At 38.4% G+C, this 14,944-nt stretch overlaps 1 protein-coding gene across 3 annotated transcripts in view; it reads right to left on the bottom strand.

Moving 5' to 3' along the window:
- TOX (thymocyte selection associated high mobility group box) overlaps positions 1-14,944 on the bottom strand; it is a 295,083-nt gene that overhangs the window by 171,702 nt on the left and 108,437 nt on the right. The window contains exon 2 of one of the 3 annotated variants that reach the window (XM_074318657.2): positions 14,542-14,583. The exons of the other annotated variants lie outside the window; for them this stretch is intronic. Coding sequence (XP_074174758.1) covers positions 14,542-14,583 — 42 coding nt within the window. The remainder of the gene's footprint in view (positions 1-14,541; positions 14,584-14,944) is intronic. 3 annotated transcript variants of the gene reach the window in all.

The following is a 14,944-nucleotide window of genomic DNA, read 5'->3' as shown; positions in this document are numbered from 1 at the left end:
CCTGGGACGTGAACCCTTTTCACCTTTTTGGTTTTTAGTCAAGACTCAGAGTTCAATTTGTATTTGTTAAATGCCCATATTTTGCCTCTTTTCTATACTACAGATAGGAAGAATACTCATTGTGAGGTTGCATTGTAAACCACTGAAATGCAAAAACAAGGGAAAATAGTAAAATTAATTGATGTACTTATTCTAGAAGGGTTTTTCAAAATCTGAGGTGGGGGGTGTGGCATTGGTATTTGGTTCTAAATTCGTTTTAAGGTAAATGACATGTAGAGTCAGAATTATCCCTGACAGCTAAGCCTCCAAGTCTGTGCCTGATGAAGTGATGAAGTAGGTGGCTTGTGTTTAGCTACTGTGGGGAACTCTGGCAAGTATCTTTAACCAGCAGGGTCTCGGTCAGTTCAGCGCCACGTTCACATTACCAGAGACACCAGAAGTGAGGATGGTGGATGTGAGGTTAACGTAAGTGAGGCTGGCAGAAAGGAAGGCAAATCTACATTCCTGAAGTCATGCACACTCTGGGTAGTTCCCTTACCCCCAAGGGTCAGTGGAGACCTCTGCTCTATACTGAAGCTCTTCCTATTAAAGATATGGGAATTTAGGCTCATCGAAGAGAACCTGGCCCAAACAAAGCACAGAACAAGTCAGAAGTGATGCAGGAATCCCAACTCAGGCCTTCTGAATCCCCAGGTCTTAGATGGGTTCATTACCACTATGCAGTGTGATTAATAACAGCAGATACACGCAAAGTCTAGATGAAGAGACACTATCTAAAAGGTATACGTTGGATGAACAGTGATCTGGAACTTTGAATGATGAACTAAAGTGTCAATTTCATCATTGCAAAGCCTGAAATGAGGCAACTATAAAGAAATGAGATAACTATGAAAACTCAAAAGCATGAGTGGAAAGCTACCAAAGAAACGCAGGTTTTTGTGAATAGAAGTAGGTTTTGAATAATGGATTCATTCATCTAAGTCAGGGTTCCATAAACTACATTCATGGGCCAAATCTGGCCTGCCACTTATTTTTATAAATAAAGTTTTGTCGCACACAGCCATACTCATGTATTTATGTATTGCTGTGGTTGCTTTTGTAGGATATTCCAATAGTCGATTGTGACATAGAATGTCTGACCTGCAAAACCAAAAATATTTACTATCCAGCCCTTTATAAGAAAAGTATGCCAACCCCTGAGCTGTCATGATGAAACTAGGACAGATTTAAAGGTGTGGATTAACATAGTTGTTAATCCCCATGGGCAATTCTCAAACTATGTCTCACAAAACTAAGTCTTTTGGACGTTAGGAGTTATTCTGTAAAAATAGGTTCAGTGGACCAACAAGTTTGGAAAAGGCTGGGAAAACGATTTTTAAAAAAATGAAAAAGGAGAAAAGCTTACTACAGGACTTCTCAGTCTTTAATATGCCTATATGCACTGGGAATCTCCAAGCTGAGGTGAGGGGTGTTATTATATGCTGCTTCCAAACTCCTTGGACCAGTGGTGTACAGGCCTGGAGCTGTGCCAATGGCCTCCCAATGGTCAGCTGTGTGGGCCTCCACTACAACTCTGAAACCTAGAGGAAGATGTAAAGGTGGGTCAAACTGCCAAGATGGGAGGGAGTCATTTATGTCTTCACTGGTTCACCAGATTTTTTTATACATAAGATAGAAATAATCATATTGTTCTTCTCTGATAGCCTAGCAGAGGTCAATGCACTCTTGTAAAACCTTAGACTATAAACTATTTCAGCTAAGCTTAGTGAATGGTATAATAAACTGCCCTTCTCAGCGTAAGCCTGTGTCTCCAGAGGGATCACATGGGTACTGAGGTGCAGGGTATCCATGAGACAAGGGAGCATCCCTCTGTGCAATGACATCACCAATATTTGGTATACAGTTGACACTTGGACAATGCAGAGGTTGGGGCACTGGCCACCTACACAGTCAAAAATCCGTGTATAACTTTTGATTCCCCAAAAACTTATCTACATTCATCCCTTGGTATCTGCGGGGTATTGGTTCCAGGATCCACGTGGATACCAACATCTGTGGATGCTCAAGTCCTTTATATAAAATGGTGCAGATTAATGCATACAGTCAGCCCTCGGTATCCATAGATTCCCAACAACGGATTGAAAATACTGTTTTTGATCCATGGTCAACTGACTCTGAGGATGCAAAACCCTGGGATATAGAGGGCTGACTGAATATTTATTAAAAAAGATCTGAATATAAGTGGACCCACACAGTTCAACCCATGTTATTCAAGGGTCAACTGTGTGTGTGTGTGTGTGTGTGTGTGTGTATCAGCAGTTTTACATATTTTGCCTCTAGTGTTTCATTCCCATCAACTATGAGCTAAATGGCTGCTTGAGTAATTGTTTTCTCCTTTGGTGTTAACAAAAGAACATATGCTATTCCACTTGCATCTCATTAAGCTCTTCAAATATTAGGGTTGTAGGACACTTGATATTTCTACAGAAAAAAGTAAGCGTATTTCCATTAGCACTATTTGACAATGTGTTAGTTATTAATGTAAATTATTTTCAAATAAAATATTTTATGATCTCTCTTCCTTTTGAACTCTGAAGGGTGCAAGCATGTCATGGCTAGAGGCCTCATACCAAAGTCCCCATTCTGGACAGACTCCTCTTTGACCCCAGCCCAAGGAGAAGGGTCAACATACAGGAGCCCTATCCACATTTCATGAACCAGATTTGAGGTCAGACATAGGCTGGGCCAATCAGATTCACTCCAGAGACACAAAGTTCTCAGAGCTGAGTCCCAGCAATGTCAGAGCTCCATGGTGGGGTGTGTGTGTGTGGGGGGGGGGGGGGATGAATGTCCATGGTTTTAACTTGACCAGCCCTCATGCAACACTTACTGTGTCCCAATATCCCGAGTCCTTTCAGATACTACCTCTTTTAATTATTATTATCTCCGTTTTTCAGACAGGGGAAACGGAGGCAAAGAGTGGGTAGATAACTCGTCTGTGATCACACAGTTAGCAAGCTGAAGGGCTGGGATACGAACTCCGACGAGGTTTGGTTCCAGAGACTATACTTTTAACCATGTTTTGGTGGGCTCAACATTCTGTTGTCCTTCCCAGACTCAGTTTTTCACTTCCTGGATTCCATGAAACACTCCAGTATCCTCCTAAATTTTTGTTGTTGCTTCAGCTAGCTAGAGTTGGTTTCTGTAAACTGCAATAAAAAGCAACTTAGAGGAGAAAGCACTCCTCTCCTTTCACACTAAGATTGCTTCTACAAACCCTATTTGAAGGACACTGAAGTCACCATCAGTTTCCACTGTCAATGTCACAGCTCTACGATGCAAAAGTAATGTGGACCAGCAGACATGGGGGAGGGCTGGGCCAGAAGAGCCTTCCGGAACATCCCAGCAAATGCAAGCTTGTATGTACTTGCTGCCAATTGCTAAAGCTACACTTTTTCACAAATGCCTTGTCAAAAGCGTTTCTGTATTGGTCAGTAGGTGAGCCTGTAACCCAGCAGAGCGGGCTTGGAACTGACCAGCCCGGGAACTTGGGACACCCTCCCATCTTCCACCCATACCCTCTGAAGTGTGGACCACAGTTAACCTAAATGTATCCCTTGGAAATATCCTATAGGGTAAAAAAATGCTTTTCCCCTTAGGCCCTCAAAGACAATTCCTTTATTCACGACTTTCATTTTGCTTTTAATCTAACATTTATTGAACACTTACAAAATGGAGCATTTTTCTGAGTGCTTTACCTGTATTCACAGTTCTTATAAGCCCCACAAGAATCAGGTGAGATTTGACAGATAAGGAAAACTGAGGCAGAAAGGAAGTGTGCTGCGAGGATGAAGCGTAGACGGCGGGTTGCAGAGCTGACCTGGTCACACTATAGATTGTGTGAGAAGGTGATGCCCTGCGGTCCCATCCCATGGTGGGAAAAGACAACCAGGACAACACGCTGACAAACATGAATTGTGATTCTGAGAAAAATGGCTGATAATTGTGCCATCCAAATTATCCTATTTAATGAAGCTGAAGAGAATTGCTCATTTAGGATACGACTAACAACACAATTAAGCATTGGCCTTCAAGCTAGAAAAGACAGTGAATCATGTGCTTCTTCAAGAATTAGAGGAAGTCTGATTTTCCAAAGTGATGGTGCTATTTAGGAGAACCCAAGAGTATCTATAGAAACCCCAAAGGTAGAATAGAAAAATTAAAAGAAAAAACGACAATAAGTTCTGGTGTGTGTGTGTGTGTGTGTGTGTGTGTGTGTGGCAATTGTCACTAAGGATATCAACCCAATCACTTTTTAAGACCTGCTCACTTCTGTCCTTACCATTTTTGGGGGGCTATCAATGTCTAGTTAAAAAGTGTATCTTCTGCAACAGGCTTTTACTCTCTGCACTAGTAATATAAAACGTAAATGAGATTTGTGACTTTAGAAATTGTCCCAAAGAAACATGCTAGGCAATACTCAGATTTGCTCCAAATGTCCTCATTTTGTGAGACCATTTTATCTCTAGCAAGGAATTCATCTGGTAATGCACTGATGTTGCAAACACACACTTGTGGAGAAAGTACATCTTGGGGTCATAAGGAGGGTTAATACTTTCTCAGACCGTAATCAATGGGAGCAGCATGATTTACAGAACCTCCCTGGGCTGTCAAGCAGCCCCAGCGTATCAACGCACGGATCTTGGCATTGGCTGGGCTGCTGGCATGATGGAGACGCTGGAGTCCTCGTTACACTAGTTGTACCTGGCAGGCCATGCTGGGTCTGTGCGAAGATAAAATGAGAAGTCCCTGGGCAACTGCAGGCTATCTGTCTCTGCTACACATGCTGCTGGCTGTAACTTTGTAGTTTATGTAAAAATAGTTATTTTCTGAAATGGAATGAAAGCAAGGCGAAGGGTGGCAAGCATAGGCAACCAAGAAAGAAGTTCAAACACAGAGGCCCAAGTCTAAAAGAATTCTGTTGGCGGAGCTGCTTAGGGGTTGACTGACAGCCAGGATGCAGCCACATAATTTTTTTCTCTATGTTTTGGTCAGTACACGCGAGTGTTCCCTGCAGGTAGAAATACATCAGTGCTTTCAAAAAGGAAAATACCATAATACTGTACAGATTTTTCTCTTCCTTCTATTGGCACAGGATGTCTGTCTGTTTCAGCAGTATACAATATATTCATATCTAGATATTTCAGAATAAATTCCTACTTTTAAAAGCACGTGCACATTTTAGGTGCCCGACATTATTTTTTGCATTGGATAGCAGACTCCTCATTTCTTCTGCATGGATTCATGGTCGATAATACTCTGTCATCTTCTGAACTTACTGAAAGAATCTTTAGTATCAGCCTCCTATAGAGAATAGTGGTCACGTGCTCGCATAAAAGAAAACATCCACATTCCAATCAATCATCTTATAGAAACTGCAAAGGACTCTTTGCTAAGCAAAAGCAGTATTCTTAGAAGTAGGCATTACTCAACTTCTGTTTTCCTCTCTATTTTTTTTAAAGTTTAGTTTTCATACAACATCACATTAGTTTCAGGTGTACGACACAGTGACTCGATACCTATATATCTTATGAAGTGATCGGCACGATAAGTCTAGTAACCATCTGTCACTGTACAAAGTTATTACAATATTATTGACTGTATTCCCTATAGGGTATATTACATCTCCATGACTTATTTATTTTGTTACTCAGCTTTTTTGAAGCCAACTAAATAGAACTCTCATCACTGTTAAATTGGCTCAATGTTTTTCACCTCCATTCTCCTTTACCTACAAATTCAAGTTTGGAGATGAGGGGGATAAAACTGTAAAGAGATTATCTTTCTCTATGCATGACTGTGTTTATTTGTTAACTTTATTGTTGCATATGTAAGAAATTTTCATGATGTAAGATTCCAACAATGGAAGTTAGACTAGGCTGTCCCCAGACACCCAAGTTAAGAAAAAGAAGTGAGAGAACAGGGAGAGTGGGAGAACATGGGTCACCGTCAGGAAAGGCTCAGCTGGTCATTGGGCTCAGGGAAAGCCTGGCACCTCTGTTCTGTAGGTGGGCGGAGAATTAGGGGGGCAACCAACACAGACTGCAGGAACTCAGACGATAGTCTGGAACCTGAACCAGGAAGAGTCACCAATTTGGCTCTAGGGGTTGACAGAACAGTGAAGGACTTACTAGCAAGGAGGAATCCAGAATATCTGTATATGAGAAGTCTAGGGTCATTGTCTTGAAGCTACACTTTCATAACAAATAGTCTGTTTTATGTAAGGATAGATTTCATTCAGGGGAGATGGAGGTGTGTAGCCAAGGGATATTTATGGTTACAGCTTCTTTAAGAGGGCCACTGACTTTGATGAATATTAATGAAGTTCCACCAGGAACAGTGGAAGGAGGAACCTGTCAAGTAAGCACCGAATGTTCTAAAGCCCAAGCTAGGAATTGTTGGGCCAGATGGGAAAATGTCTTTCTCATCCTCAGGTGCAGAAACAGCGAAACTTTCCAAGGAAAGATAATGAATGCGTTTAAGACACGGTGAGGCCAGAGTTTCTTCTGAGAGGAAATTAAAATAGTAATAAGACCCAGAGGTAAGACCAAGATGGGATTCTGGGCTGACCGAGCATTTCATTTCAGTCGTGCCATTCAATGTTCAAGCTGCTGGACCGGGTCAAGGGCAGGCAGGGAGGGCTAACCTGAATATATTCCTCTAAATCTACGATCACAGACCTTTACTCTTGAGTCATTGATTTTGTCTTTTCGTATAATTTGCATTCTCAATTTATTTGTAATAGTCCTTCTGGGAAATTCTAGAATCTTCTCTGATGACCTAAGGGGAAAAGTCTCTTACCACATTTTAGAATACCTAGATCAGCCTCCCACTTGGCTGGGTGACCAGTTGCCATGGTAGCGTACTATATGATCTAAGTATAGACTTTGTGAAATGTTTTACCTATGGAAATTTTTAAAAAATAGAACACAGCCTATTGTAACCTAGATCCACAACATTTCTTGTCAGTATCAGGAGTTTCTAGAGACCTAAGCCAAATTTAGAATAACCAGAAAGCAAGAGAGTGGATAACTGGAAATGGCCTTCTTTGAAGACATATGTGAACTTCTAATTTTTCAGTAATGTATAGACTTTAGTATAGAAAAGTCTGCATTTTCAGTGGAGACTCAATAGAGGGATATGGCAGTGCCTGAGAGAACTCAGAGAAATAATCGCTCTGTGTTGCGATGAAGGAAATACAGATGAAGCCATTCAAATTTGCATAAAGAGGGAATGAAAAGAACAAACACACACACACACATTTCCATTAAGGAAAAAAAAATCAGTAAAGTTATATTAGGTTGGTGCACAAGTAATTGCGGTTTTTACTATTGTTTTTAACCTTTTAAACCGCAATTACTTTTGCACCAGTCTAATATATCTCTATTTAGACTGTAGCTTTAAAAATAACAAGGTTTTTTGTTTGTTTGTTTTAATTTTAGAAAAGACAAAATTCCCTAGGGTTCTTGGGAACTTGAAGTCCCTCCTAGAAAAGTGCTGTTGTCTAGAATGCTGAATTTTTTTCTCCTGGCATGACTGCCATAATAATTCCCTACTGCTAAGCTCTAAATACACCCAATGGCAGAAAGTCTATGGTAAAATTGTGTTACAGAGCTAAGAGGATGCATGTACGGTAAGACCATACAATTGAAAACATATATTAAATCAAACAAAAGTTCTAAAATATTTCCTAATCTTTCAGAGATGACCTGGCTTCTCTCCCCTTTTGATCTGACTTTCATTTCCGTACAGGTGACAAAATACTCTAGAAGAGCCACCAAGCTGACCTGGGTATCAGAAGGTGGCCCACTGCCCTGAAGACTGCAAGAGCTGATAGACTTTTATTACTTTCTGGTCATTTCAATCAACTTCTTCCTCACATATCACTATCCCCTCCATGTGTCGTACATCCTTACATCTCTGTGTACGTCACAGTAAGATTCAATACACTCTTTGCATAACTGTCTGTGCTACCAGACCATGAGCATTTCAGTGGCAGAGAACATGTCCTTTTTAATGTATATTCAACTTAATAAACAAAACTTATTTAAATGTTTAAATCTTTCGTCATCAATATCATCACCATCAATAGCACCTACCACTAACTTTATTTAAACTTCACTTGAGGATTTCAAATTGCTATGATAATAAGTATAGATCTAAGAGTACAGCATTTATTACAAATCCCAATTTATCTCCTAATGTGATTTTTCTTTTTTATTTCATAAGCAAAATACCAAAAAGTAGCTTCTTTATAATACAGAGGCTAGGGATTTGTTTCCCAAAGACAAAATTTCAATTTCCCAAAGACAAAATGAGTATTCCAAGTTTCTGTTTATGGATCACAAATTTCTTTTGATTTTACTCTTAAGAGAGTTAACTGCAAATATTTGATGAACTACAGTGCCATAAAAATCAAAATAAAGATTGCAAAAATAGTCATCTTCTTTCATTTTAATGACACAGTGAATATTACTTACATTTTATATCAAATTATATATTACTTAAAATTTATATAATTATATCAAAATACATAGTGTACATAGGTACTGTTTATCAAGTCCTCGCCACTCCTCTAGATAACGCATATGACTGAGAACGCATGATTTAAACTAGCAAACTAGAAATACACTCAAAAGTGATTACCTCCAACATAGAAAAATAAATTGTGTTCATTTTATGTTATAAAAATATGGTGAATTGGAGGAGAGCAATTAGACCCATCTCTTTCTATGCTGGTCATCTTTTCCATCATGAAAAATATACTTCAGCATTTGTAACTCAGTGACTGATGCACTTGCTTGAATGAATCCTTACCAACAAGTAAAATATCATTTCGATTACTTTGTGCCATTTCAAAACCGAGGTGATTCACTCAGTAATGAGATAGAGTAAAAAGCAGTTGTTTTTAGTGGGTTTTTCCTGGGGCAGGGAATCATTTTAATTTACTTGTCCCAGATGCCACATTTCATCTAGTTGGTATTCCCTCCGTTACTGGGCCTGTTCTCCCCTTACTCAATAAATATGGAAATCTATTCCTCGTCCAGTTTGAACATTGTAATTTTTATAGCAGTTTTACTCTTTCTGACAAGCATATTTCCACTTTCCGTTCAGTCCTGGAGAATGTAAAGAAATGTGCTCTTCCCTGAAAATGCTTTGCATGTGTAATACATATTTCAGGGTTCAAGTTTTCTATATATATTGTTTAATTAGTTTTTACAACAAGGCCTCACAATGTTTTCCCACACTAGGAAGCTAAGCAGAGATTGAGAGTGTGGCGTGTGACTGGGACAGATCTGGCTGGAGCCAAGTCTAATTTCTAAGTTCAATTTCAAGGGTCTTCCTTCCCAGAGTTTTATTTCTGAGGAGTATCCAGTGCTCGTCTCAGAATCATCAAGGTTCCAATCCTGCACACAGATTAGATTATAAACATTTGCCTTTTCTTAAGTCCTTTCTGGATAAAGGTAGGTTGTAACAAAGAAGTAAATAGGTAAAGGTAATTTAATAATGAAGGAAAAAAATTAACTAGGTCAAGCCCCTTTCCTATAACTTTAATTTACTTCTTAGTGACATTTTAATACTAGAGAGTCCCCTTCCTTTTTCTGTACCTTGATATTTTTGATACTTTTGTACTGAATTATAACAGTGAGCCCCTACTTGAGAAAAATGTGATACGCAAAATATACAGCTATATTTACTACCTTAGAAAACTGTTCTTGGCTTAATAAAAACAACAATAAAATAGTCATACCAATTTCTTTGGAAAAGACAACAGTATTTGAGTTTGAGTTGAGGAGGTGATTGGGTGGAATTAGCAGAAAGCTAAATGTTTAGTTAGGCAATGACAGTCCCCATTTCAGCCTCCGCCATGGACACCTAGAGCTCTCTTTCAAACTCGCATAGCTGTGGTGGTTGATTTCCTACCTAAGTATTTTTAGAAATGTACCACTATATAAAACACACATCTTCAGACTAATAACCAGAACCAGACTGACTGACCCCTCTGTAGCATACTCTGAAAGAGGTCTTATAAAAATACAAAGGTAAGACTATGTCCAATGCAAAATAAGCCTGAAAGAGTCACAGCCTTTCCCCTCAAATATCCACAGGTAGAAATGTGAAAGCTGCAGGAATCCATGAAATAAGGTAGGTATCCACGAGCAGATTTGATGAGAATTGTAACAAATGGAGGGCTGCTTTCAAAGTTATTGTTGAGAGGCGAGAAACTTAGAAGAAAGAAGCAAGACTAAAGCCAGGCTGGAGACCCGTGGAGTAAGACATGAACCAACAGTTCAGGTTGAACAACCTTTGGACCCAATTTAAGTGCATTTCTGTTTGGGAACGAGGAGGTTGTTGAGGAGGTTGAGGAGTCTTTCACTTTGGAAGACAGGCCTTAAAGCTTCAGAGTCACAGATTCCCATCCCATCCAACCGGAACAACTACATTCATCAGCCTGCCAAGTGCAGAAAGACATCTGAGTCAATGAGTTAGTTAGTTATTGCTGTGTTCCACTTAAGTGCTGTGTTTGCAGATCATTTTTTGACAAGATCAAACTGAGCATGTGGAGTATCTTAAAAATAAAAGTCCAGAGTCATAGCCAACATTAGATCATCAAAATTTTAGTAATAATTTCTTACTTTTGACCTTGAATAAAGTTTACATTGTGTGTGTGTGTGTGTGTGTGTGTGTGTGTGTGTGTATAATTTAGAATGGAATTACAAATTTGGAAATTGCTTATTCTTAGGCCATTCATATTACATAAATGCTCAGACTATACTATCAGATACAATATCATGGTCATGTTAATGTCAGATAATCAATGGTGAACATATACAAAATAATTTAATATAAGAGGATTACCATTGACTCAATAAAAATATATGGTAAGATTTGAAAAATGTTTTAGTTATTAATAAGTAGCATCCTAAAAGGTATATCTGGTCCCCAAACAATAATTAGGAACATATAATCAAAGTTCACTGCTTTTGTAAAGATTTAGTTAACTGAATAATCAATTCAGAAAGTTTTCCTATTTTGAATATGGAAGTCCAAAGGTTGACCTTGATCTCAAACAGCCTGAGTACAAGAAATTAGGTGAATTTTCTAAATCCTCTGAATGTTTCCAACAGAGAACACTCCAAAATCACCAGTTACTAATTTATTTTATTAATTCAGTTCAATCTGTTGCTTCCTTTTGCTACCAAATGTTTTCTTTGGCATCATGTTTATAATAAAAATGTTTGCTTTAAAATTAAAACATTTGTTTTGGTGACATGAGTTTCCATGAGCAGCTGAGCCTTTCCAATAACTGAAAAGAAGCTAAATTCATATTGTTGTGGAGAATTTCTGCAACTCTCATTGATAACCAGGCTAGCATAAACGGAGAACAAAATATTTTTGCTTTTGAGATTAGTGACATGACTGAAAATAACTGATTTAAAGACAAGACAGTGGCTACTTCATTAAAAATGAATCTGATAAAGAAGTCCTAAAACAAATAAAAGTTGAATGTTCAATTATGGGAACATCATTATATAATTTCAGGAAGTGATAAGAAATTATAGCATTACGGCTAGAAAAAGGAAGTTAAGTCCCTGCGTGGTATGGCAAGTCAAAAGAGAAAAGAAAAGAAACTAAGAAGTAAAGTTGACCAAGTTTCTGGAAACTAAAAGTTAGGAATTGAAATTGTTGTCAAGACTATTGTGGAAATACTGTAGACCCTGAAGGGGAAAGAAACAAAGATGTAGAATCGCAGGGTTGGTGACTACCTAGGACATATCTTGATATAAAATATAAAATCAATACGCTGAGAATTGATCACTTCGAGATGAGACTGCTAGTACAGAGGACACATCTGAAGGAGAGAGATTCATGAGTGTCTGCAGCAGGGCTCTCCTTGTCCATGTGTGAGAAAGACATGGACAGAAAGGCAGAGCACATCACTGGAGGCGAGAGCACCAGAGAGGTAATGGTGTGGTGATATCTTTTTTCTTTTAGAAAGAGGTACGGGGAGCTATCAAGTCAGACTCACAATGTGACTCTGGGGGATTTCTAGCGAAAATTAGATTTATTAACTTGAATGAGTTTCTCTCACTTCATGAGTGAAAGAAGAGACAGCCAAGCCATTTTGTATGATCAACATAGGAACTTGCATAGTAGACACAAGATGGGCTGGATTTGGTTTTTAAAGTCAGATTTAAAACTTAAAATAATGTAAAAGTATTTTTCTTTGTAATTCTGCAAGCCTGAAAATCAAGACAGGAAGACCAAGGGAAATTGGGAATCTGGACACTTAGTTAAAATATATAGCGTACACACACACACACACACACACACAATTGAGTACCCTTTAAAAATATGTCATGTCTTTACAGGAGGAAGAATTTGATCTAAAAAGATAGAGAGGGTAAAAGAGTAGGAAATCCTTTGGAGGAAATGAAAAGAATGGATGTGTATATTCAGTTCTTACAGATAATAGCTGAGGGGGTTATAAAATAAAGCTAAATCAAATTGATTGGCAGCAAGGGAGAAGTGATATTAAAGAGAAAGTGATAAGAAAGGAAAATTGCGTCTATGGTGATACACTGTAGAAATAATAAAGTAATTATAGTGAAGACACTATGGGAATACCCAGCGTGTACAAAGGAGGAGCTAGAGGCTACATGAATATTATTTAAAGTTCATTGGGAAAAATGAGCTGAATGCTATAGAAAATGCAATTAGATATTGTCTTATCCACTGGATTTATAACTGAGCCAAAGTTTTACATTCTAAGTACCTTTTAGATCAACCTGTAATAACGGAATTTCTTGTTTAGACATATGGCAAGTCCTCACTTAACGTCATCAACAGGTTCTTGGAAACTTTGACTTGAAGCAAAACGATATATAATGAAACCAGTGTTACCATAGGCCAACTGACAGAAACACGACTTAAGTTCCTACAGCATATTTCTAATCACAAAAACATCGCCAAACTTCTAAATAAAAACCAAAAATACTTTTAATATTAAACACTGAAATAAATGTGAGTTATACCGACATTTAAGAAAGATGAACCAAAACAAGTAGCATCATTATTTTCTCCCCCGATTATTCTAGTTCAGGGTGATAGTGGCCAGAACTTCTCTGGGCAGCTCAGGGTGCCAGGCGGGACCCACCCTGGACAGGACGCCGTTCCAACTCAGGGCCTCATACCCACCCACACTCACTCAGACTGGGATGATGTAGACACCCCATTCACCTCACCTGCACATCTTTGGGATGTGAGAGGAAATGGGAGGACCCAGAGAAAAGCCACACAGACATGGGGAGAACGTGCGAACTCCACACAGACAGTGGTCCCGCCAGAAATAGATTGTTTTTCCCTCGTTGACATTATAACAAAACAACGTTGAACTAAAACAATGTTATTTGAGGACCTGCAGTACTCAGTTCAGCTGGAGAATCTTTCAATTCCTCTAGAGGTCTGTATAATTCACTTAATTGAAATTACTCAGCATCGTTACTTAGTAGATAACTTGCTCTAGATCAGTGTTGCCTTGATCCTTTTAGTATAGCAATATATAGAAAGTGAGAGAGAGAACTTTTTGTAACGTTTTGACATTTGTATACCAAAATTATATCAGTAATCAGAAACACACACTTAAACACATTAAAGAGATGAAAACTCCACTGCAAAGGAAATTTTCTTTTTGTCACATATCACAACTCTCATAGTAAAAATTTGGCACACAGAGGTAAACACTGAAATAATTCAAGAAATTAAATTTAAACCAGGCAATTCAATTATGAAATTTAAAAATGCTTTCTTATCTCATTTGGGTGTGTCTTTCTCTCTCTTTTCCCACTAATCTATCTAGACTCTCTAACCTAGAAAGAGAATATGGGCTTGTAATAGAATTATGACAGCAAGCTTAGTACAATTGGTAATTATTGTAGTCTGACACAATAGCAATCTCTGTAATAGTCTCCAAGAAATGAGTTGGCTAAACATCTGCGAGAACTAAGATGATGCTTTATCTGTCTCAATTATTCACCTCCCATGTGGCATAAAGGACTCTCCCAGGTTCCCTAAGTTCAGACTGAGTTTCAAGATTACAACCTTTCAGATGTAGACTGTGCTGCTCATACATCAAAGAAATAGCAAGAACCACCTGACAGTTGTTTGTCTTCCCTGTCCTAATTCTATACTAATAGTTTTCTTGATTTAAGTAATGCTAGATATTTGTGGTTCAGTTTCTCTCGCTTCTCCTAACACATACCTCCCACCCCGACCCTAAAAAACTGCATGCAGAAACCGGCAAACATCTAATGATGGGAAAAGTGACTCTAGCAACTCACTGCTATCACTCGTCAGTTATGATGGGACTTGAATTGACAGGAGTGAGCAAAATTGAGAACAAGGTATTTTGTGCCTTACTCAGTTATGTGATCATACAAGGATGCAAACAAACTGCAGTTGTGAGTTTTAATGACAGACCTGAGTCTGAAGATAAAAATATGGACCTCCAGAGACAGGCATCTGTTAATAGAACAAAACAAAACAAAACAAAAGATTAAAAAGTACTATTCTTTTCAGTAACTTTGGTCTGCTTTTTTTTGAAATAGTTGTAAGGTCAATCAGATGACAAAATGGTATATGTTGTACTGTTAGTTGCAAACACACAGACACATAGACACACACACACACACACACACACACACACACACACACACACCCCTAATCAAAAGAGACCAGGAAAAATAAGTCATAAAATGCTCATAGTGGAATTACTGTCTTATGAATAGTTACTTATGACAACTTTCCCTTTATCAGTGAAAATATCTCTCCATTATCAAGGACCTTGACAATGGTACAATTTAAAATACTAAAATATTTTATT

Source organism: Rhinolophus sinicus, chromosome 7, assembly GCF_057876585.1.
Source record: "Rhinolophus sinicus isolate RSI-liver-muscle chromosome 7, RSI-T2T, whole genome shotgun sequence".
Taxonomy (NCBI): domain Eukaryota; kingdom Metazoa; phylum Chordata; class Mammalia; order Chiroptera; family Rhinolophidae; genus Rhinolophus; species Rhinolophus sinicus.
The sequence above is the reverse complement of the archived record's forward strand: the minus strand, read 5'-3'. Positions and strand labels throughout refer to the sequence as shown.